The following is a 24,503-nucleotide window of genomic DNA, read 5'->3' as shown; positions in this document are numbered from 1 at the left end:
CTCCTACACATCCCTCAAACCCCTAGCTACAAGATACCTTTCTTTTCTCTGTTCAAGCCCTGACCTAGGGGGCTGGGAGCACCTGGGCCTGGCTCTGCCCCACTGTGATGGATGTGGGCAGGGATTGTGATTGGCTCGTGGTAGGCGTGCGGTCAAGCTTGTTGAATGAATGAATGCTCATTTGGAAGGGGGGCCCAAAGCAGAGACTCAATAGTCCCGCAATCGCTTCGGCGCCAGCGTCCCCAGTTCCCAAGAGCTCACAGGAGCCGGCATGGGGCAGAGGAGGGCGAGGAGGGGCTTCCGGGCGGGGTCCTCAGCCCTTCCGGTCCGGCCCTTTAAGGGGCGGGGCCCGCGGGCGGTGCTCGGCGCGCGAAGATGGCGGCGGCTGTGGGGCGCGGGGCGGCGGGGCCCCCGAGCTCGCTGCTGCTGGTGGTGGGCGGCGAGTGCGGGTGCCCGGGGCTGCTGGCCTACGTGCTGGAGGAGCTCGAGCGAGGTCGGGCCGGCCGGGGCCGGGGGGGCTCGGGCGGGCTGCTTGGCTCCACTGGCGGCCGGCCGGGGAGGGCCCCGGGCCCGGCTTTGGGACCCGCGCGCTTGGGCAACACGGGCGACGCCTCCGCTTCCCGCCGCGGGGAGGCGGGGGTCGCCTCGAAATCCTCGGGTTCTGGCAGCCTGGACCTGCGGGAGGGAGGAGCAGGGCTGCGGAGGCCGGCCTGCAGCCCCAGGGCCCACTTTCCGTTCCTCTGGAGGAGCGGCTAATCGGGTGTGGGCGGGCGCGGCCTGCCCGGGGATCTGGCGCCCGAGGTGGTGAGTCACAGGTGCACCTGCGAGGTCCACCTGCAGCGGCCAGGCGCGGTGGGCCTGGCGGGCGTGGGGCACGCGCACCGCGGGCGGAGGGCCTTCGTCCCCCGTCGCAGATGGGCGGGGCCTGCGGTCCAGCGCCTGTAAAATCACCTGGTGGCAGCACACCTTCGGTTCACCTGCTTGGGGGATGTTGCCCCGCAGGGCATAGGGCTAGGGTGGGGACCCAGGCGGGCGGTGGAGCCAGCGCGAGTGAGGAGATGCCACAAGTTTTAAGCTCGCGTGGTGCAGGAATGCGCGGAAGGATGCAACGGACTGAGTGGAGGCCGGTCTCGGCACCTGAAGGGGGCCTGGGGGAAGGGCCTCCTGGCGGTGGGAACAGCTGGTGCAAAGGAACGGAGGGGGCTGGAGGAGCAGTGAGGCCAGTGGTGGGGTGGAGGGGACAAGCTGACCGTCAGGAGCCGGGGCTTTCTTGCTGCCGTCCTGAGTCTTCTCTGTAAAGCGCCGGCGTACGCTTCGGGTTCCTGCATGCAGACAACAGTGAGATCACCAGCACTTGGGCAGTTCTGAGTCTCCAGGCTGTCTCGGGCTGGGGTGGACCCCACCTGCCAGGTGCCAGTCATTGAAACATTCTGGGAGCTGGGAAGCCCAGCTGATTTCCTGCCCCGCTCCTCCAGGCATCCGGTCCTGGGACGTTGACCCTGGCGTCTGCAGCCTTGACGAGCAGCTCAAGGTCTTCGTGTCCCGGCACTCCGCTACCTTCTCCAGCATCGTGAAAGGTGAGGCTGGGCACCCCGCGTGCCCCCGCTGCTCCACTTACACTCATCACTGAGCAGGTGTTCTGCCTGTGCCAGGCCGGGGGTTGGGCACGGCTGTAAACAACAGCGGGAATCGTACAGCTGAGCTCTGCCGAGTGCGGAGCAGGGGCGGGCCCTGACCCAGCGCCCACCTCCTCAGTCCGCAACAGCCAACACGCGCAGGAGCTTGTGGTTTTGTCCCCATTTTACAGATGAGGCAGATGAGGTTTGGGGGACAGGGAGACCACTGAGGAGGGGGGCTTTTTGGGTGAGAAGCAGCTGGGGCTGATGCAGCGGGTAGAGGGAGGGCTCAGACAAAGGAACAGGACATTTGGAAAGTGAGAGGCTGCTGAGGGGCCTGGGGGTGGGGTGTGTGCCCCGTGTGGCAGGGACCATGTCTGGTTCGTGGCTGTGACCCCTGCACAGGGCCAGTGCACAGTAGGTGCTCGAATAGGTGGGAAGCTGAGAAAGGAGCAAGGTCGAGGAGGGTTGGGGGTGCCTGGGCCAGCTGCACGTGGCCCATGGCTCCCTAGGGATTCTGGGGTGAGCCGGGTGAAGAGAGCCCCGTGTCGGCTGCAGCCCCCACCTCCTGCCTTGGCCAGCCTGTTGAGTCACCTCCCTGCTGCTGCAGGAGGGGAAGGAAGTGTCCGTCACCTCATTGTCCCAGCGGTTCTGGGTGGCTTCCTGAGCCCTCACAGGATGGGGGGCTGGAAATCCCATTTGCTCCGTGTCACCTTGGCGGTCACTGCCCCCTCCATGTCTTGGTTTCCCCACCTGTGAGGGGCAGTGTCTGCCTGTGACGAGATGTGTGTGTAAACTGATGAAGGCTGTCAGCCCGGGAGGTCCTTGCCTCTAGCCCCAGGGCCTGCTGCTCCATATGTGAAACACGTCTGGGCTCTGGGGCCAGCCCAGGGTTCGGGTCCCAGAATCAACCCCACTCGCCTCTCCGGGGTCCGTGAGGCCTCTCCGCGCTCGGCTCCCTCATGCCGCCCCCGTTCCACCCCCACCGCCACCTCCTCATCCTCAGACACGCTGGGCTCCGGCCTGCCTCAGGGCTGTGCTCTCTTCCTGGTGTGCCCTCATTGGCCCTGCTTGTGCCCAGGCTCCTCGCCTATAAAATGGGGGTGGCGATGGCCTCCCCCACGGGGCTGATAGCTGCAAGCAGTGGAGGCCTTGGTGTCACTGCTGTGTCCAGCGTGTGGCCTGCCAAGGCGGGTTTCCTGTTCTTGCCTCATCCTGGCCTGTAAGCTCTGCCACGTGCCTGTTGATCCCCAGATAACCCCCTGGCCGGGGTTCCCCGGGAAATGGAGCCTTGGAGGGGCTTGTGGCTGCCTGGGGTCACTCAAGGAGGCAGGGTTTGACCCGAGATAGCCTGACCCCAAGCTCACAGGGCCGGATTCCCCCCCAAGGCCAGCGGAGCCTGCACCACCGTGGAGACGCCCTGGAGACCCTGGTCCTCCTGAACCCGTCAGACAAGTCGCTGTGTGACGAGGTAGGGAAGGGGCAGCCCCTGTCCTCACCGCCTGTGTGCCTGACTTTGTGCTGCCTAAAATCCTCTTCTCAACACCCAGCAGCAGCACCTTCTCCCTCAGGAAGTCTCCACTTATTCCCTCCTCAGGAGTGATGATGAGAGTGGATGGGCTCGGGAAAGGCTGGAGTTTGGGAGGAAGGAATGGGCTAGGGAAGGTCTGGAGGGGGAAGGCAGGACTGACCAATATTTGCATCGAGTGCCTTCCCTCTGGCTGGGCCCCAGTACTTGTCTGAATCGACTTCATAATCCTTCCAGCTTGTGGACCTCTGTACCCTTCTCCCAGTTGCCACTGAGAAAGATGAACAAGCTAGAGCCTTGGGGTACCCCTCTAGAGACCCTTGTGGAGGTTGATTCCTCTGATCAAAAATGCTCCTTTTTGCTCCCTCAAGGGGCTCTGAGGGAGACAGAGCCAGACAGATAACATCTTCCCCATGGCATTGGGGCTGGGCCAGAGGGAGAGGAGGGCTTGAGGGAGCCCAGAAAAGAGGGCTTCCAGGAGGAGGGGGCACTGGAGCCGGGCTTTGTAGGATAAGCAGGAGTTTGGCAGGGGGGGATGGGGCGGGTGGGGGGAGCGGGGCCCAGAGGGTACCCTCCCAGCTTCTCTGGCCTGGCGATGGGCTGGGGACAGGAGTGGGGTGGTTAGACGTAGATTTGGGGCTGGGGGCCATCCCTGAGGGATGGTGGCTATGTCACTGCACAGAATAGGGCCTTCAACATTCTCTCCTCCCTCAGCTCCGGGACCTTCTGCTGGACCCTGCCCCGCATAAGCTGCTGGTGCTGGCTGGGCCCTGTCTGGAGGGGACAGGGGAGCTGCTGCTCCAGACGGGGGGCTTCTCGGCCTGCCACTTCCTCCAGGTCCTGGGGGACAAAGAAGTAAGCCGCCACGTCTCCATCCTGGTCATCCCCGTCAGGCTGTGTGGCCCTGGCGACCTGCCATCCCCCTGGGCCCCTCCCCTCCTTCCCTGTGGAGTGGTGGTGCTGTCAGGGCCCCATCCCCTCGCCCTCTACAGTGTGTAGTTCCAGGCTGGGCCTGTGGGGCAGCAGATGTCTCAGAGGCCTCAGGTGGCACCCCAGATTCCAGGTCCCAGCTGGGCCGGAGCTGGACGGGGTCCCTTCTGGAGTGCCCTTAGTCTGGGTGGGGCAAATGAGAAGAAATCTGGCAGAGCACGTTTTCACATTGTAGTGAGTGACGTAACGATGGTAGGAAGAGGGACAGGTGATGAGGCAGGACCGTCGGCCCTTGTGGGCTATGGGGAGGGCGGGCTGAGGGACCCTTTGTGCTGAGGGTGACAAGGGCGAGTGAGGGACCCTCCCAGCCCCACGAGGCAAGACGGGGCACCCTCGCCATTCTCCCAAGAGGCTGGGTGCTGCCTGACTCCAGGTGGCCCCTCCACCGTCCCCACCTCTGCAGATCCTGGATCTCCTGGCCTCCGCAGCACCCCCCGCAGCCCTGCCCAGGCTCACCATCGCCTGCCCGACCTTTGGCGACTGGGCACAGCTGGCCCCCGACGTGCCTGGCCTCCAGGGCCTGCTCCGGCTGCAGCTGAACCCCCCAGCACGGCGGCCGGCTTCCGAGGGCCTGCGCGAGTTTCTCGAGTACGTGGCCGAGGTGCTGGAGCCGCCATCCCCCTTTGAGCTGCTGGAGCCGCCGGCCTCTGTGGGCTTCCTCAGGCTCGCCCGGCCCTGCTGCTACATCTTCCCTGGAGGCCTTGGGGATGCCGCCTTCTTTGCCGTCAACGGCTTCACCGTGCTGGTCAATGGTGGCTCGAACCCCAAGTCGAGCTTTTGGAAGCTGGTGCGGCACCTGGACCGGGTGGACGCCGTGCTGGTGACCCACGCAGGCGCTGACAGCCTCCCCGGCTTCAACAGTCTGCTGCGGCGCAAGCTGGCGGAGCGTGAGGAGGCGGCGGCCGGAGGAGGCTCCGGGGATGATAGGCTGCGCAGGCTCATCTCTCCCAACCTAGGGGTCGTCTTCCTCAACGCCCGGGCGGCTGCCTCGCGTCTGGTGCGCGGAGAGGATGAGGCGGAGCTGGCCCTGAGCCTCCTCGCCCGGCTGGGCATCACGCCCCTGCCCCTGAGCCGCGGGCCGCTGCCAGCTGAGCCCACCGTGCTCTTCCAGAAGATGGGCGTAGGCCGGCTGGATATGTACGTGCTGCACCCGCCCTCGGCTGGGGCCGACCACACGCTGGCCTCCGTGTGCGCTCTGCTGGTGTGGCATCCTGCGGGTCCCGCGGAGAAGGTGGTGCGCGTGCTGTTCCCTGGCTGCACGCCGCCCGCCCGCCTCCTGGACGGCCTGGTCCGCCTGCAGCACTTGGGCTTCTTGCGGGAGCCGGTGGTGACCCCCCAGGACCTGGCGGGGCCTCGGCGAGCCGAGAGCAAGGAGAGCGTGGGCTCCCGGGACAGCTTGAGAAGAGAGGGCCGGACGACGACGCCCGCCAGGCCTGCCCAGGAGTGCCCCGGGGTGGCCCGGAAGGAGCCGCCACGGGCTGAGGCTGCTCGCAGGGCTGAAAAGGAAGCTAGGCCCCCCCGGGAGTTGAAGAAGGACCCCAGGCTGAGTACCCCGCGGACCCAGTCCCGGGAGGTCCGCCGGGCAGCCTCTGCCGTGGTCGGTGTCAAGAAGGCAGGTGCTCAGGTGGCCCCCAAGTCCCGCAGAGCACCCAGCACCCCCCACCCGGGAGTCTCACTAGCGGAGAACGGGCCTGGCAGCCTCCCCAGCTTCCGGGGTGGAGAGGCGAGCCCCCCGACAGAAGCCTGCAGCTCCCCCGCCGCCCCGCCGGTGGCCACGCCCAGCCCGGAGAGCAGTCTGGAGCTGCGGCTGCGCCTGGCTGGGGAGGACGGTGGCAGCGTGGGGAAGACGCTGGAGCTGCTGCTGGCCACTAGCACGCCCGGGCGGGGCACGCCCTCGCCCCCCGGAGCCCCCCAGGGCCCCACCGAGGGCGGCGGGCGGCTGTCCCTGAGCCCGCTGAGGGCCGGGGAGGCGGGACCGGACGCCTCGCCCACGTTGACCACGCCCTCGCTGCCCGCCGAGGTGGGCTCCCCGCACTCCACGGAGGTGGACGAGTCCCTGTCCGTCTCCTTCGAGCAGGTGCTGCCCCCGCCGGCCGCCGCCGCCGCGGGCGAGGCTGGGCTGAGCCTCCCACTTCGAGGCCCGCGGGCGCGGCGCTCGGCCTCCCCGCACGACGTGGACCTGTGCCTGGTGTCGCCCTGCGAGTTTGAGCACCGCAAGGCCGTGCCCGTGGTGCCGGCACCCGCGTCCCCCGGCAGCTCCGATGGCAGCAGCACCCGGTCCCAGGAGCGGGCCGGCGCTCCGGGGGCCGAGGAGACGCCTCCCACGTCCGTCAGCGAGTCCCTGCCCACCCTGTCGGACTCGGACCCCCTACCTGCCACCCCCGGCACTGCCGTCTCTGACGAGGACACGGAGGGCTTCGGGGGCCCTCGCCGTGACCCGTTGCCCGACCCCCTTCAATTCCCCCCACCGCTGCCCACCCCGCCCAGTATCTGCATGGTGGATCCTGAGGTGCTGCCGCCGGGCCTCGGCCGTACCCCGAAGTCCCTGGCCCGCCCCACCCCTGGCATTGCCACCCCGAAAGCCACTCCACTGATCACTGCCAAAACCAGGGGGCTGGCCACTGGGGACCGGGCCAGTCGGCCACTCAGTGCCCGGAGCGAGCCCGGTGACAAGGGAGGTCGGGCACCCCTGTCCAGAAAGTCCTCAGTCCCCAAGACCACCACTCGGGGCCCATCTGGTAAGTACCTGGGGGCTGGGGTCCTGCAGTGGGTTACCAGCCTAAGTCCTCCTGTTCTCTACTTGCTCTGTGGCCTCAGCCACACCTGCCACCCCCTCTGGATCTCAGTTTCTCCTGTAAAACTAAGGGTCTGGCTTCACTGTTTGAGCAGTTCTAATTCTGAGGTGCTCTAGCAGTGCTGTCAATGGAAACATAACATGAACACATGCGTGATTGTGAATTTTCTGGTAGCCACGTTAAACAAAAGTAGGTGAAATAAATTTTAACAGTACATTTTATTTAACCTGTTTGTGTTGAGGTTCCCAAGACCCACCCCTAGGTTCACGGTTGGCGGGGAGAACTCAGGCTCTAGTTTGCTCATGGCTGAGATGTATTAGAATGAGAGGAAACGGGGGATGTGCCAGGGAGACCAGGCACAAGCTTCTAGAGTCTTCTCCCAGTGGAGTCACACACCACGTGCATATTCCCTGATGAACAAGCTGTGAGGACACGTGTGAAGTGTCTGCCAGCGAAGCTCCTTAGAGGCTCAGTGCCCAGGGTGTTGGTCGGGGCTGGTCACGTGGGTGCCTGGCATGTCCCAGATTTCTAGACTCCCTGGAGCGGAGAGCAGGTGTTCAACATATGCCGCGCTGCTGTAGGAACAACGTAGGCACTGTGAGCCACCTCAATCATTTCCGGGATGGTGGGAACCCTTCTGAAATCTGAGTTCCCAGACGCCAGCCAAGGGCCCAAGTGTCAGCTTTCTAAGGGTAGCAGTGTCAGGCCTGCGTGCTATTTTTTTCCAGCTTTTAAAAATTGTGATAAAATATACGTAACATAAAATTTACCACCTTAGCTATTTTTTTTTTTTTATAATTTTTTTTCCCCCAAAGCCCCAGTAGATAGTTGTATGTCATAGCTGCACGTCCTTGTAGTTGCTGTATGTGGGAAGCGGCCTCAGCATGGCCGGAGAAGCGGTGCGTCGGTGCGCGCCCGGGATCCGAACCCAGGCCACCAGCATCGAAGCATGTGCACTTAACCGCTAAGCCATGGGGCCGGCCCCTCACCTTAGCCATTTTTAAGTGCATGTTTCAGTGGCATTAAGTACATTCACGTTGTCGTGCAGCCATCACCACCGTCCATCTCTAGGACTCCTTTCATTGAAACTCTGTCCCATTAACACTAACTGCCCTCCCCCTCCCCCAGCCCCTGGCACCCCCATTCTACTTTCTGTCTGTGGATCGGACCCCTCGAGGGCCCTCGTGTAAGTGGGATCACACAGTATCCGTCCTTTTGTGACTGGTTTCTTTCACGCAGTATAATGTGCTCATGGTTCATCCACGTTGTAGCAGGTGTCAGAATTCCCTTCCTTTCTAAGGCTGAGTGATTTTCTGTCGTGTGTATGGGCCACACTCTGTTTATCCATCATCCGTTGACGGGTGTTTGCGTTGCTTCCGTTGTTTGGTGATTGTGAGTGTGCCAGGTACAAGCACCTCTTTGAGTCCCTGCTTCCGTTTTTCCGGACTATACACCCAGAAGTGGAGCTGCTGCATCATGTGGTCCTTCTGTGTTTAACTTTCTGAGAAACTGCCAGACTGATTTCTACAGTGGCTGCCCCAGTTGACATTCTCACCGCTAGTGCACGAGGGCTCCAGTTTCTCCACGTCCTCGTCAGCACTTGTTATTCTCTGTTTTTTTGGTTATAGCCCTCCCAGTGGTGTGAGCTGGCATCTCCTTGTGTGTTGATCTGCATTGCCCTGGTGACTAGTGATGTGGAGCGTCTTCTCCCGTGCCTGTCTGCCCTCTGTATCTCTTTGGAGAAATGTCGGTTCAAGTCCTTTGCCCATTTTTGGATCAGGTTGTTTTTTGTTGTTGAGTTTTAGGAGTTCTGTTTATATTCTGGATATTAATCCCTTATCAGATTTATGATTTGCAAATATTTTCTTATGTTCCATGGGAACAGGACCTTTTCAGTTTGTTGATTGTGTCTGATACAGAAATGTTTTTAATTTTGACAAAGTCCTATTTATATATTTTTTCTTTTGTTGACTGTGCTTTTGGTATCATAGCCAAGAAGTCATTGCCAAATCTAATGTTATGAAGCTTTTCCTCTGTTTTCTTCTGAGTTGTACAGTTTTAGTTATGGTTATATAGTTATAGTTTTAGCTTGAGGTCTTTGATCCATGTCGAGTTAATTTGTGTATATGGTATAAGGTGTTGGTCCAACTTCGTCATTCTGTGTGTGGAGATCCGGTTTTCCCAGCACCATTTGCTGAAAAGACTGTGCTTTCCCCGTGGAATGGTGTGGCACCCCTGTCAAAACTCATTTGACCGTATTCGGGAGGGTTTGTTTCCAGGCTCGCCGTTCTGTCCCGTTGGTCTGTATGTCTGTCCTTATGCCAGGACCACACTGTCTCGATTACTGTCGCTTTGCAGTAAGCTTAGAAATCAGCAAATGTGAGTCCTCCAACTTTGTTCTTCTTTTTCAAGATTGTCTTGGCTATTCGGGGTCCCTTGAGATTCCATATGAATTTTGAAATGTATTTTTCTATGTCTGCAAAAAAACATGATTGGGCTTTTGACAGGGATTGCATTTGATCTGTAGCTCGCTTTGTGTGGTGTTGACATGACAGTATGCGGTCTAAATGCACGAATGTGGGGTGTCTCGCCATTAATTTGTGTCATCTTTAATTTCTTTCAGCAATGTTTTGTAGTTTTCACATACAAATATTTTACCTCCTTGGTTAATTCCTAAATATTTTATTCTTTTTAATGCTGTTGTAAATGGGATTGTTTTCTTAATTTCCCTTTTGAATTGTTCATTGTGGTGTATAGAAATACAGCTGATTTTTGTGTGTTGATTTCGTATCCAGCTACTTTGCTGAATTCATCTATTAGTTTTAACAGGTTTCTTTTTTGTGTGTGGAATCTTTAGGGTTTTCTACATATAAGACATATAAGTGTCACCTGTGAACAGAGATAACTTTGCTTCTTCCTTTCCAGTGTGGATGCCTCTTCTTTCTTTTTCTTGCCTGATTGCTCTGGCTAGGACTTCTGGTGCTGTGTTGAGTAGAAGTGGCGAGAGCAGGCCTCCTGGGCTTGTTCCTGCTCTTAGAGGAGCAGCTTTCAGTCTTTCACTGGTGTTCACTGTGGGTTGTTCATATGTGGTTCATATTATGTTAAGGTAGTTTCCTTCTGTTTCTCGTTTGTTGAGTGGGTTTGTCATGAGAGAGTGTTGAGTTTTGTCAAGTGCTTTTCTGTGTGGATTGAGATGATCATGTGGGGTTTTTTCCTTCGTTCTGTTAATGTGGAGTGTTACGATGATTTTCACGTGTTGAACCATCCCTGCATCCCAGGAATAAATCCCGCTTGGTCGCGGTGTGTTTGCCAGTATTTTGTTGAGGATTTTTGCGTCAGTGTTCCTAAGGGGTATTGGTCTTCAGTTTTCTTGTTTTGTGGTGTCTTTGCCTGGCCTTGGTATTAGGGTTAGGTTGGCCTCATAGATAAGTTAGGGAGTGTTTCCTGCTCTTCAGTTTTTTGGAAAAGTTTGAGAAGGATTGACGTTAGTTCTTCTTTAAATGTTTGCTTGAAGCCCAGAAGGTTTTCAATTGCTGATCCAGTCTCCTTACCTAGTTATACATCTATTCAGATTTTCTATTTTTTTGTGATTCAGTCTTGGTAGGTTTTGTGTTTCTAGGAATCTTTACATTTCTTCTAGGTTATGCAGTTTGTTCGTGTGTTGTTCATTGCGCTCTCATGACACTGCTTCTTTCTGTAGAAGCAGTGGTAACGTCCCACTTTCATTTCTGATCTTCCTCGTTTGTCTTCTCTTGTTTCTTAGTCCATCTAGCTAAGGATTTGTCAATTTTGTTAATCTTTTCAAAGAACCAACTTTTGATTTTGGTGATTTTCTTCTGTGTTTTTCTATTCTCTGTTCTTAAAATTTCTGCTCTAATCTTTATTATTTCCTTTCTTCTGCTAGCTTTAAATTGACTTTTGTTCTTCTTCTTCTGTTTGCTTAAGGTATAATGTTAGGTTGTTGTTTTGAGAGATTCTTTTTCATATAAGCATTTATAGCTGTAAACTTCCCCTTTATCACTACTTTCTCTCAAAAAGTTCTCTTTGTCTTTTTCGACAGTTTGATTATAATGCATTTGATATAACGTGTCTCCTTCACTGTGGTCTCTGCGTTCATCCTACTTGGAGTTTGCCGAGCGTCTTGGTTGTTTATATTCGTGTCGTTCATCAAGTGCGGGAAGTTTTGGGCCTTTATCTCTTCAGATGACCTTTCTGCCGTCTCTCCTGAGACTGCCCTGGTGTGTGCGTTGGTCCTGCGGTGCTGTCCCACGGGCCCCGCAGACTCTGTTCACTTGCTCCCATCGTTTTTCTTCCTGTTCCTCAGACTCGGTTTCCGTTGTCCTGCCATCAAGATCACTGATTCTTCTGCCTGTTCAAATCTTGAATTGAGTCCCTCTAGTGAATTTTTCATTTCAGTTGTTGTACTTTTTGGCTGCAAAATTTTTCATTTATTTTTTTGTTTTCTGTCTCCTTATTGATATTTTTATTTTGTTCATGCATCCTTTTCTCGCCTGTCTGCCACGTCTTCCTTTACTTCTTTTGAGTGTCTTTCAGATAGTCATTTTTAAAGTCTTTGTCTAGTAAGTGTGCCATCTGGTCCTTGTCAGGGATGGTTTCTGTTGATTTAGTTTTTTCCCTTTGAATGAGCCATACATACTTGGTTTCTTTGGGTGCCCTGTGATTTTGTTATAGTTGTTGAAAACTGGATGTTTGAATTTAAGAATGTGGTAACTCTGGAGATCCAAATTTCCCTTTTCCCCAGAGTTTGCTGTGGCTTTTTTGTTGAATTACAGTGGGCTGTCTCTGTGCTGGCCACCAGTCTGGGGTGTAAATGTGAGGCGTTCTCTGGTCTTTCTGAGCCTGCAGCTTGCCCGGGGCATGCGTGGTGGCTTTCTAAACTCCCCTGTGTGTGCAGCTGCTTGTGAGTGTCCTAATCTCTAAATGTCTGGCTCCCAAACGGGGAAGAAGAAATAAATGAAGAGGGGGTGTAAGAAGGATAAAAAAATGCACGATCCTTGAAATCCCAGGTGACTCACTTCACCCTCGCAGGGAGGGGCTGCCCCACAGTTGTCGTCTGCATGGGGGCAGATGCCTGGTGCCTCTTCCTGTGCCCGCGTCCAGAATCTTCGTGCTGTGTTAATTCTTTCCTGCATACTACATGAAAATGGTATTTCAACGTGTGAGCAAGAGAAGAAGTGACTAGATAGTTCCCTTTCTCTTCTCTGCAGCACGTCTTGGGAGCCTGGAGCGCACTCAGAGCCGTTTCGGCCACATGTGCCACGTTGCGGTGCTCACTGCCCACTGCGTTGGTCAGCGCAGGCCTAGGGTTACTGGGGGAGGGCTGGCGAGAGAGCAGTGAGAGTGATGACAGCAGTAACTTGAGCTCCTGTCTGCTGAGCGCTCGCCCTGGGCTGGGCCCTGTCCCGGTGCCCAGGGTGGTCCTGCCCTCCAGGAGCTGATGGCCATCTCTGGCGTGTCTCCCCTCGGGGCCTGGCTGCCCTGGCCTCTTGATCCTCTCCTGGCCTCAGTGCCCATCTGAGCTGCCACCTCTTGTCTTCCTTGGGCGGGTCCTAAGGGCGGCAGCTGATGGGCCGCCATGACCTCTGGCAGGTCAGGGGTTCCCAGCACAGTGGCAGGGAGAGGGTGGCCCCCCGGGCAGGGCTGGCACCCGGAGGCTGGGGGTCGTCCGAGGCTCCGCCTGCTGGGGCATTTGGCCTCTTTCCAGAGGCCGCCGTCTCGGCCACTTGGGGTCTGCTGCTCGCACTGCCTCAGATAAACCGACCCTCCATGCTGGCATCAGCAGCCTGTCTCAAAGGGCTGGGGGTAGACGTGTCAGCTTTGCGGGCCGGCTGGTCTCTGTGCCGTCCCCAGCCCTGCCGTCGTAGCCCAGCGGTGGCTTGCTGAGCGCACGGCCACGCCAGCCGACCCATGCTTACAAAGCAGGCGCTCGCCGAGTGTGGCCTGTGCGCCGTAGCTCGCTGGCCCTCCTCTGCCCCCGTCCTCCTGCCCACGGCCCCCATATCTTCTCTCTGCCCTTCCACCTCTGCCGCTCCGGCCGCCCTCACGCCTGCTGGGGCCAACATGGCTTTCTCTCCCTGAGGCTCCACTCAGGACCCTCGCCGCCATGCTCCCCGGTTTTGAGTGTGGGGTGCCACTCACCCAAAGCTGGGCTTGCGTTCTTTCTGCAAACGCCCCAGCCGCTCTCTGAGCGGGGCCCACATCCTGAGCGGGGCAGTGTTTATGGTTGTCAGATGCTGAGCGTCTGGCAGGCTTCCTGCGCCCAGACCCAGCAGTGTCCTCAGTCAGCTGGTCAGATGGCGGCTTCGTCCCTCTTGCACAAGCTCTGGGTTCAGGGCCATGGACGAGGCCCTGAGAGCAGCTGCCCCATCTGCGGCCAGGCCGCCCCATCCTAGGTCTCCCTCTGGTAACTCTGTCCCTCTCACAACAGCTCTGGCTCCCTGTCACCCTTGGGGTGGGGGTTTTTTGTCTGTCTTGGTCACTACCATGTCCCCAGGACCTGGTGCCCTGGATGGCTTGATAGACATCCCTTGAGTAATTGAACGGATGGATGCTGCAGAAGCAGCAGAGCGTTCCAGACACCAGCTGCTTCCAGGGCTCAAGCTCCAAAACCCCCTCTTCCAGGAAGCCCTCTCTGATTGCCCCCTCCTTTGGTCTTGGGGATGTCTGTCTCCAGGGACTGGCGAGGGAGGGTCCAGGCACTGAGGAGGCGGTCAGGGTGTCTGCCGAGTTTGTCGAGTATCTGCCCCTGTCAGCCGTAAAACAGGGAGATTAGGACTCCTGCCAAGGAGAGAGCTGTTCAGAGAGGTGCTGGTGGAGCTGGGAGCCTCGTTCTGACCTCTGGGTCTCAGCCCTTTCCCGGCCCTGGGAGTCCACACTGACTCCTCCTTCCTTGCTCACAGGGTCACCCGGCAGCCGGCCAGGTGGGTCAGCAGCTCCACCCGGCTCCCCCGTCTACCTAGACCTGGCCTACCTGCCCAGCGGGGGCAGTGCCCGCCTGGTGGACGAGGAGTTCTTCCGGCGGGTGCGGGCACTCTGCTACGTCATCAGCGGCCAGGACCAGCGCAAGGAGGAGGGCATGCGGGCCGTCCTGGACGCGCTGCTGGCCGGCAAGCAGCAGTGGGACCGTGACCTCCAGGTGCGTGACCTCTGGGGCCTCGGGCAGTCTTGGCGCAGGGCGGGGTCAGTGCCTCCTAGAGTCTTCCTGTTGAACCCACACGGTCCCGTGGGTCAGGCGGCCGTCCTCCCCGCGTGGCGGAGGGCGCGGGGCTCAGAGAAGAGGCACGTCCCCAGGGCTACACGGGGATGAAGGCAAACGCAGGAGGCCCCTGTTCCTGTCACGTCCACGTCCTCCTCAGTCTGCAGCTGCCCTGGGTGAGGATGCAGGGGGGGCTGGCTCCATCACCTCCATCGCCCCCATAGAATGGTCAGGGTGGACTGGGCGGGGAGTGCAGTGTCAGTGCAGCTGAGAGAGTTGAGAAGTGACCTGAGGGCTGGGGTCACTTGAAGCCTGAGACTGAAATGGAGCCTTGGAGGGTGAGGCGAGTTTGGGTAGAGGGAGGATCTTCCAGGTACCCAGCTGCCCATGCAGCGTGTGCGCGGCCGACCCCAGCCTTGCCCGGGCCTGTGGCCGCCGCTCGCGCACAACTTGTGGAGCCACTGGGAGGGAGAGGCCTGGAGATGGGAGCAGGCTTGGAGTGTTCAAGGTGTCAGAGGGAGGCCTGGGCCAGCGAAGAGGGGGATGGCAGCGGGGAGGCTGGTGGGAAGCACGGAGAGGGGTTCACAGAAGAGCTGCCCGGTCTTCGGCTTGTGAGAGGGCTCTTTGGGTGCTGAGGGAAGGGAATGGGCTGCAGGGTAGGCTGGCCGCCAGCTCAGACGTCCAGGTGAGAGCTAACAGGCGGAGCAAACGTGGTCAGAGAGGGGCCTCGGGTGCCGTGGGGCTGGGCCAGGAGGGCGCCCCCTCACCATTGGTCCCTCTGTCCCGCCCACAGGTGACCCTGATCCCCACCTTCGATTCGGGCGCGATGCACCGGTGGTACGAGGAGACGCACGCACGGCACCAGGAGCTGGGCGTCACCGTGCTGGGCAGCAACAGCACCGTGTCCATGCAGGACGAGGCCTTCCCCGCCTGCAAGGTGGAGTTCTAGCCCCGCCTGACACCACCGGGCTGGGTCTGCCGCGTCTTGAGACTCCCCCGAGTCAGAAATAAACTAGATGCTCTGCTTGGCTGTGGCCCCTGTTCCTCTGCCAGTGGGGGGCTTGATGGTGCCCGGGACAGTCCTTACCACCGTGTGGGCCCCCAGTCCCAGTGGCCATGGAATCCCCAGCAACCCCCAGGTCAGGCATGCTCTGGCCTCCATGTCACAGCTGGGAAAACCCAGGCCCAGGGGAGGTGGTGCTTCTCGGCGATAACCACTAATAGCAGCCCTGCAGCCTAGCACTGCGACCTCGAGGGGTGGTTTTACAGATGGGGTCACTGGCGCCCAGAGGGCAGCTGCCAGACCCCCACCACCCAACCAGTCAGGGGCCAAGGGGAGATGGGAACCCCAGGCTCTGTGCTCCAGAGTCCCCTTCCTGGAGACAATCGGCGCTCGTGGCAGGAGAGACACTACAGAAAGATCTTAGAGAGGACCCTGAAACCCACAGTTCTGGAGCCCCAGTTTCCTGAAGAACCCTGTTCCTGATCTCTGCATGGACAGAGACACCCACGTGTGATGTTAGGTGAGACGCCAGCCGCACTGGGCGGAATGGCAACCCCAGAGCATGTGTCCCAGTCCTGACCCCGGCACCTGTGACTGTGACTGGGTGTGGCAAAGGGGGTTTTGCAGATGCAATTAAATGAAGGATTTTGAGATTATCTGGATGGGCTCTAAATCCGATGACAAGTGTTCTTATGAGAGACAGAAGAGGAGACACAGAGGGGAGGGCCATGTGGAGACAGAGGCAGGGCTTGGAGTGATGCGGCCACAAGCCGAGGACACCAGAGCCCCCACAGCTGGGAGAGGCGAGTAAGGGTCCTCCCCTGGGACCTCCTGAGGGAGCCAGCCCTGCCCACACCTGGATCCCAGACTACCGGCCTCCGGAATGTGAGAGAGTAGACTGTTGTTTTAAGCCCCTAGTTTGTGGCACTTTGTGACGGCAGCCCCAGGACCCTCCCACACCAGCGTATGTCCTTGGCTGGTTGGCAGCCTGCTCTCTTCCCTGGAGATAGTGGCCGGAATCACTGTGTGGCGTTGCAGGGCTTTGCGGGGTAGCTCCTCCCTCTGGCTGTTCCAGACGACATCTCGGTGAGCTCAGGCTGCCGTGACCGAACACCGCAGACCAGGCGGCTTCACCAACAGACACTTCTCACAGCTCTGGAGGCCGGAAGTGTGAGACCAGGGCTGGCGTGGTTGGGTTCTGGGGGGCTCACTTCCTGCAGACAGCCGCCTTCTGGCCGTGTCGTCCTGCTGGGAGAGGGAGCAAGTTCTCTGGAGTCCCTTTCCCATAAGAGCACTAGCCCCATTGTGGGGGCCCCATGCTCATGACCTCATCTAACCCTGGTGGCCTCCCAAAGGTCCACGCCCCCACACCATCACGTTGGGGGTCAGGGCTTCACCGTGGGAATTGGGTGGAGGACGCAGTCCAGTCTGCAACAGCCAGAGGCTGGAATCACGGGGCCAGCAGCAGCTGTGGAGAGCTCTCCAGAGGATGGGTTTCGGGGACCTGAGTACCTCGTGTGGGAGCGCCTGAAGGGCCCCCAGCTGTCCTCATGTGTGGCGTCGGGGCTGGACTCCAAGGGCAGGTGGTCGGGAAGGGCAGGTGGACGTCAGGTGAGCTGCACTGGAGCCCAGGACAGGAACCACGAGGGCGCCGTGGGCGCTGCTGCGGAAACCGGTGCCTCAGCCACCCAGCGCAGCGCACACCTGGCCTGGGGGAGGTGGGGCAGCAGCACCTGGGACCTGGCTAAGCAGCCCTGCGCTCACCTTCCGCTGCCACGCGCTCCAGCCTACGCTGACAGGAAGTTCCGAGGACGGCAGTCTGGGCTCACGCACCGCCGGCATGGTGCCCAGGCGAAGCTAGCACTGGCTGCCCTGCCGCCGGGCACGCAGGCTGTGGCCCGCTGCCCCCTTGCCCTGTTGTTGCCGGGCAGAGATGGACTTCCTGTCCAGGGTCTCAGGATGGTCGCTGTTCACACAAGGCCACGTGCCCCCATTTTCCATTTTGGCCCAATTGTCTAATGATGGGTGCTGTCTCCTGTTCTCAGTCATTGCTTTCATTACCAGGGAGGTTTTCTAATATTTATTTATTTTTAGTTAGTCGGTTTGATTTTTTTATTAGATATTTGTCTTTTTCTCATTTATACATCATAATTCTTTTAAACATTTTTAATTGTGCTAGGAAACAAAATTTATCCTCATAAACGTTAATAAGTTTTTATGGTTTTTCCCAAATTTATCTTTGTTTTGTTTATGAACAGTTTTGCTGTAAATGTTTTATTTTTATGGTTTTCAAACCACAATCTTTAAATGTCTTTTGTGCTTTGAGAGGCTTTTCCCGCAGTTGGCACAAATTCTCCCATGGTTTGTTCTTTGTTTATAATTTCAACTTTTATTTTTATCCATCTAGGACTTATTTTGGGATGGGGAGAGATATAGAGATTGCTCCACCCCAGACAGCCTGACTGTCCCATGCTGGGGACAGATTTGAAACACTCCCTCCTCCCTGAATTATCCATGTGTGTTGGCATCTGTTTCTGGATCTGCTCTAATTCCATTGCCAACCTCGGCCATCTCCTTGCTATTTTCACTGGTGTAACGTGGTGTTTTAGTAGCACATCAGGCAGCTTCTTTGTTCTTAATTTGATTTGTTTCCTTCATAAATTCCCAGTCGTTTCTCACATGCTCATTCCTCTTAGAGTTCTAGAATCTCCACAGAGGAGGCCTGGACTGTGCATAGGAAACTTTGGGAACTTCCGCTTCTGATCAGGTGGTGGACTAGATTCCCAAGCTGATCCCACAGTAAAAACAACTAAAATTTCTGGTAAAAATGGGTTAAACCATGATTAATGTATCAGCAAGCAACCAGAAAATAAGGAGCAGAGGCCAGAACGTCAGCACAGGCAGGACTACCGGGAAGGAAGCAGCTTTCCTGTCGGATGAGGCAGGTCTGGTCCTCAGTTTTCATGGACTTTCAGGATGGTGGGTCTGATAAGTCAAGACCTCAAAGGGTGAATTGGAAATCAAAAGATCTTCCCAGGATTGGAAAGGAACCTTGGACATCTCCGACCTTGCCATCAGGAGCAGGAGGGGGAGAATCTAGTCCAGTGACGTGACTTCTCATGAGTTTGCGACTCCAACGCTATCTGGGTGTCTGAAGGCGCCCAGTGGACAACGTGGTTTAACGCAGTCCAGCGTGGTGCTGACCTGGGTCTGCTGGGAGAACCTGCAACTCCAGCCTTAGCGGATGCCCCCAGTCACATCCCGGGAAGTATGAGCCAGGGTCAGAACTCACAGCCTGTCTGCGTGAGGGGGAGCCAGCAGTGAAGACCTCCAGTGTTGGCATCACTGGGCCCAGAATTGGTGTGTTTAGTCCTGAAGTGTGAACAGAAAGCAAGAGACAGTAATATTTGTAGACGAGCCCAATAGAACTAAGAAATTAAAAAGCTAATAATTGAGATTTCAAACACTGGATGGGGTTAACAGTGGATTTGAGACAGCAGAAGAGAAAACCAGTGAACTGCAAGATGGAGCTGAGTAAATCTCCCAAACATGGGAAGAGAAAAGGGAGGTTAAGAGACAGAGGAGAGAGGGCAGAGGCCAACTCCGAAGGCGATGATGGCAAGGAGTTTCCCAGATCTGGTGAAAGACATCAATTCACCAGTGTTCAAAAAGCCAAATCCCAAGCAAGTTACACAACGAGACACAAGTGAAGGTGCAGAAAACCCAAGTCAACAAGCGGGACGAGGGTGACAGCCCGAGAGCTGCTCCAAGGTCCCACAGCACGGCACCCAGGACACGGCGGTGCCACCTGCAAGGGGCTGAGAGAACACAGCAAGAGAAATGCTCCCCCAGCAGACACCTCTGGAGGAGGAGGGAGAAGTAAAGGCCCTCACTGAACAAAATTCCAAGGGAGTTGTTCAGGCAGAAACAAAATGATCCAACAAGAAGGGCTGACATGCAGGAGCAAATAGCAAAAAAGTGGGAAATATGTGAGTGCAGCTAAAGAAACATCACCTTCATCAACAAGAATTATGATGTCCAGTGTGTAGGATTAAAAACTAAATTTAGACAAGAATGGCAAATAAGAGCTGAGTGGAGTAAGGTTTTAAAATCTAAGTATTGTTCGAGGGGAGGGTGACATATTACTTGGTTGAGAAGAGTAGGAATATTAATGCTTACAGTAAATACTAGACTAGAATAGTCTATAACTTCCAAACTAGTAGAAGGGGGAAATTAGAATAAAAAAGAAATAATCCAAAATAATCCTCCCATAGGGAAGGAGGTACAAATAGGAAGCCCAGAATAAGATGAGGGAAACGCATAATATTTGCAGTAAGTACAGTAAATGTAAATGGACGAAAAACGCTAGTTGGAAGACAAAAGACTGTTAGGCTATATTTTAATTCAAGTGTTATGCTATTTACAAGAAACATCTCAACATAAGGATGTTGAAAATTTGAAAGTAAAGGATGAGAAAAATAAACCTGGAAACTACTGAAGAAGAAAAGCCGATATACCCATATTAATAAAGTTATATTTTTGGTATAGCAGTAGAAATAAATAATATCAAATCAGAGCTTTTAATTCACCAAGGAGATGTAATAGCTCCAAATTTGTATGCATCTAGTAACAGAGCCTGGAAACAAAGGTAAGAACCACTGGAGGAGATGATAAGTTTATCTTTTTTTAACCTATTAATAGTTCTTATAACATTGATACAGCCTTACATTCCTAGAAGGAACTGCATGTTGATTGTATTTTTATTTTAATCAGCTGGGGGGGCGCTGGTTCTGGGCTCTCGCCCTCAATCTGGTGCATCTTGCCCTGCACTTCAGATTTCCGATGTTGCTGTGTCTCGGCAGCCTCACACAGCAGCCCCACAGGACCAAACTCCCACCTCTTGGAACATCAGGTGGCCACCAGGGGAAGGGGACCCGGCAGATCAGTCACCAGCTCCTCAGGGCTCCCACCAGGAAGTGACATGCTACTTCTGCTCTCGTTTCATTGAACAAAGCGAGTCCCATGAGTCTGCCTAATTCAGGAGCTCAGAGGTCACGCCTCCCGTGGACCTGGAAGGGGGAGACGTGGAAATAGTGGTGAAAATCACCTACTGACCACTGACCCCCCAAAGACAGTGTTTTGTCTTGTCCAGGAAGTGGGGGTGGGGTTGGCAAACTTTTTCCCCTAAAGAACCAGACAGTAAATTGTTCTGGTGTTATGAGCCATAGGGCCCCTGTCTAGACCACTCAAGGCTGCCGGCCTAGCTGAACAAATGGAAGTGGCTGTGTCCGATAAAACTTGATTTACACCAAGGGGCCCGTGGGCTCCTGTCTAGGCCGTGGCTCTGACTCTCCCATCTACACGCCAGAACAGTCTGGGGCCTGGGCCCTCCGCCTCACTTCCCTTTTCTCCCTCTGTCCCCTCTGTCTCTCTTCCTCCCTCTCCTCCAGCCCCTCCTGACAGCTGTCTGGCCCAGCCTCTGCGAGCGGGCTAAAAAGACCTCGGCTGCCGAGGCACCTGGGCCCCGGGGCGCCTGGCGGAAGCTGATGTGCGACCGTGGCCGGCAGCCCCTCCCCGATACGCTGAGCCTGCGCCGCCGCCCGGTTTTCTCGGTGTTGCTTCAACACCCAGATCCCGCCTCCAGGCCTTCGCACCGGTGTCCTCCCCGTGGAGGGCCACCATCCAGCCATTCGCCAGTCAGCAGATAGTGTCAGATGAGGGAGCCAGGCACAGGCGGCGCCAACCCACAGGGTCGGGTGTGGGGGCGGCACTGGGCGCGGCCTGGGGACTGGGGAAAGCTGCGTGAGGATGCGAAGCGTTAAGCCGTCTTAGGGGAAGGGGGAGAGCACGCTGGCCGCCGGACGCAGAGGCAGAGGCGTGGTCTTCTAGGGGAACCGAGAAGAGACTGGGAACGTTGAAGCTCCCAGAACGAGGCGAGGTTGCGGGGCGGGGCGGGCCTGCAGCTGCCGGACACCTCACTGAGCGTGGGGACTTCCTCTTCCAGGAGCACGGGGTGGGGGCCCGGGAGCTGCCAGCTGGCCGGGGGCAGGCCAGGTTTGGCACATGGGGCTGGCAGAGCTCCACGAGGGGGACCGGGGTGGGGCGGGGACACTTTTCTGGAAAGATGTGGGCTCTTGGGAAGTGGTGATGGGGGAGGGAGGGATAGCCTCTCCTGGGAAGAGCAGCCCAATAACCTCTCATCTTTCCAGCCCTGCTTGCCAGGGCCCCTCCTCCAAGAAGCCCTCCCTGGTCTCCCTCTGGGCCCCAGCCCTCCTGTGGCTCTTCCTGACTCACTCCCTTTAAAATGCCACCTGTCCACCTGCAAGTCACCCCCCGTGTTTCCTTCTAGTCTGCAGCCTGGGCTGCGGCTGGAACAGGACACAGTTGGCACCTGCCTACACACACTATGTGCCTTTACCCACCTGGCACAGAGTGGGTGCTCAGGAAATGCTGGCTGTCCCAGCTTGGCAGCACTGCTGGGTGACCTTGGGAATGTTACTTAACCTCTCTGGGCCTCCCTTCCCCGTAGTCTCAGAAATAAGAAAATTGGCCTGAACCTCCAGGTGGCCTCGGGCTGTACTGGCAGCGCCGGGACCCCGGAGTTTCCTTCCCCGCCCCAGACAGGCCTGTTCTGCATCCTCTCCTCCCCATCCCCACAGCATCTTTTGGGATTCAAGGGCCACGCACCTGGGTCAAGTCAGGGAGTAACCTCTTGCCTGTGAGCCTTGGGCCCCTGCCTATAAAACAAGAATCATGCCCCTTCCCCACCTTGCCACTGGCCCAGGCTTGGGGAGGCAGTATGGGAAGTGTGAATGCACTTCAGACCCCACCTGGACCTTGTGGGTGGTGCCTGGGCCACCCCAGAGCTCCTGGCCTGTAGGGGGAGGAGGCCAGGCCAACACAGTGCTCAGCCTAGGGGGTCAGTGCTGGGCTGGAAGGACTAGGCTTCCAGGTAGGAATTGCATTACCAGTCAGATGAGCTGGGAGGAGAGCGCTCCAGGGAGGGAACAGCATGGGCAAAGGCCCTGGGGTTGGCCTGATTTTGTTGAGACTGCACTGGGGGGCTGCAGAGGAGGGGGTGGGTCTTTTCTGAGGGTGCTGGGCACTCAGTGGAGGGTTTGGAGCTGGAGAAGCAGGTGATGGGTTTCTCTTTGAATGCCCCTGCACCCTCCCTGGGGGCGGGTTAACATCCTGAAAGCTGCCATAGGTGCACCTTGGATTGGAACAATTAAGCAAATGGAGGGTGGATGGTGAGAGCTAGGTTTCTCAGTGTTGGAGTGGGAGGTTACAGACAGGCAAAGGGAGGAGCTGGAAGGATCCATTTGGTGATGGGTTAGATGTGGAGACATCTGCGTGAACTCGTGATTGACTTAGTATAGACACAGACAGTTACGTGTGGCAGTATTTATAGGTCTGTGCATACGCACAGGTGTGTGTACACACATATATGTCCTCGCTCTGTCAGCTGAGAGGGCCGAGAAGCAACCAGCACACCTGCTGCTCAGACCCTGGTTTCTAACAGTATCTCCAATGAAAGGCACCAGGGCTGCTGCCTGGAGAAAAGGCTGATTCCAGGACTGGGGCAGGAAATATATGAGATGAGCGTGGAAGGTTTCCAAGTGACAAGGAAGTACTCAAAGAAAAAGAGCAAGGATGCGACGGGGCGAGTCAGAGGGACACGAGAGCCAACTGAACGAGCTTCCGGGGGCCAAAGCTGGAACAATTTGAGAGAGAAAATCAATAAAGTAGTATTGATTGTAACCCAAAGTGTAAAATAAATATCCATGAGCCCATACTGATATGAATGATTGAATAGATAATAAATGGGGGAGAAGAGACATATTTCCTGTGCAGAGGAATTTCAGATAATTTGTGCAGATGCTCCGCCCTTGAGGAGGGGGATTGTGGCCCCCACCCCTTAGGTGTTGGCTGTAAATAGTGACTTCTTTCCAAAGGGTACAGCACGGAAGGGGGGACAAGAGTCACTTTACAGTGGAGACACCCGACAGACGCCACCTCAGCCAGGTGATCAGGGTCAACATCACAGTGAAGTCGCGTGGATGGCACGTGCCCTGGACACGGTGTGACGAGAAGGGCGCTTCCCCTCTGTGCTCCTCCTCCCCAAACCCGCCCCCCCAGTCCAACCACAGGGAAAACACCAGACAGATCCCAACTGGGGGCATCCTACAAACCTCTGCCCAGCTCTGCTCAAAACTGTCAAGCTCATCAAAAACAAGAACGTCCAAGAAACCGTCTCAGCCCAGAGGAGCCTACGGAGACGCGGTAACTAAATGTCATGTGGGATCCTGGGACAGAAAAAGGACACTAGGGGAAACTGAGGAGATCTGAATAATGTAGGGGCTTTAGTTAATAAAATGTCTCAATACTGCTTCACTAATTGTGACAAAAGACCATACTAATGTAAGATGTTAATAGTAGAGGAAACTGGGTGTGGGGGACTCGGGAACTCTGTACTATCTTCACAATGGTTCTGTACATCGAAAACTGCTCTAAAATAAAAAGGTTATTAAAAAAAAAAAAAAAGCTGTAGTTGCCATGGGAAAAGGGATTGTCTGGGCAGGAATGGAGGCAACAGGAGGCCCAAGTAGGAAGCCAAGGGAGGAAGCATCCAGATTGGAGATGACGGGCGCAGGGTCAGAAAAATGGGCCAATTGTAGGTGTTTCAGAGACCTGGTGCCAGCAGGATCAGTGTGCAGATGAAGGGAAGGGAAGACTCTCAGGGACGCCCAGGCCTCTGGCCCACACTCCTGGGCTGCCCTTACTGAGCTGGGGAGGCTGGTGGAGGAGCAGGCCTGGGGGCAGGGAGATCAGCTAGGTGTTCAGTGGAGGCTTGAATGGGGGACCAGCAAGCGCTAAGTCTCCTTTTATGAGGGTCCAGGTGAGGGGGGCGAGCGGGAGGCTTTCAGATTTGTGACACGACAACATTCTTGGGGATGGTTCTCCCCAGCCCTGGGGCCAGATGCCGAAACTGCCCTCATAAGGTTGCAGACTTGCTGTGTGGCCTCCAGGCAAGTCAAGTCCTTGCCTTCTCTGAGCCTCAGTTTCCCCATCTGTAAAATTAAGATCAATGATGTCCCGCTCACAGGCTTGTGTGCCGGCATCAGATGAGTCCTGTTCAGTGCGTGGCACGCAAGGTGTGGTGATAAACTGTGGTCACCTCTTCTGCCTCCTAGTCTCAGGTGAAAGGAGCGGCGCCTCTCGCTTTAAATTACGTAAATGAACTGCGGGTGGTGGAAGGAGGGAGATAAAAAGAGAGCCTCTTCTCCGGCTCAGCCAATCAGCGCGCTGGGCTGGCGGAGCCGGCCGCCTAAGTGGCCCAATGGCGGGCTGCGCG

General features: G+C 56.7%; 1 protein-coding gene across 1 annotated transcript; it reads left to right on the top strand.

Annotated features, from left to right (window-relative positions):
- The first annotated feature begins 358 nt into the window (after window positions 1–358).
- Window positions 359–15,804, top strand: MAP1S (microtubule associated protein 1S). The gene is made up of 7 exons (XM_004422972.3): window positions 359–493; window positions 1,476–1,577; window positions 3,005–3,087; window positions 3,859–3,999; window positions 4,538–6,872; window positions 13,850–14,085; window positions 14,939–15,804. Exons 1-7 carry the CDS (start codon window positions 376–378, stop codon window positions 15,092–15,094), a joined length of 3,171 nt encoding a protein of 1,056 aa, XP_004423029.1. The 5' UTR covers window positions 359–375; the 3' UTR covers window positions 15,095–15,804.
- Window positions 15,805–24,503: the final 8,699 nt, after the last annotated feature.

This window comes from Ceratotherium simum, chromosome 18 (genome assembly GCF_057802395.1).
Source record: "Ceratotherium simum simum isolate JZ-2026a chromosome 18, ASM5780239v1, whole genome shotgun sequence".
Lineage (NCBI taxonomy): Eukaryota > Metazoa > Chordata > Mammalia > Perissodactyla > Rhinocerotidae > Ceratotherium > Ceratotherium simum.
The sequence above is the reverse complement of the archived record's forward strand: the minus strand, read 5'-3'. Positions and strand labels throughout refer to the sequence as shown.

Excerpts from the sequence above, each read along its gene's own strand:
- MAP1S (XM_004422972.3), top strand. The coding sequence starts at position 376 with ATGGCGGCGGCTGTGGGGCGCGGGGCGGCGGGGCCCCCGAGCTCGCTG. Across the intron at positions 494-1,475 it reads GCTGGAGGAGCTCGAGCGAG|GCATCCGGTCCTGGGACGTT; the intron begins GTCGGGCCGGCC and ends CCGCTCCTCCAG. Across the intron at positions 1,578-3,004 it reads CTTCTCCAGCATCGTGAAAG|GCCAGCGGAGCCTGCACCAC; the intron begins GTGAGGCTGGGC and ends TTCCCCCCCAAG.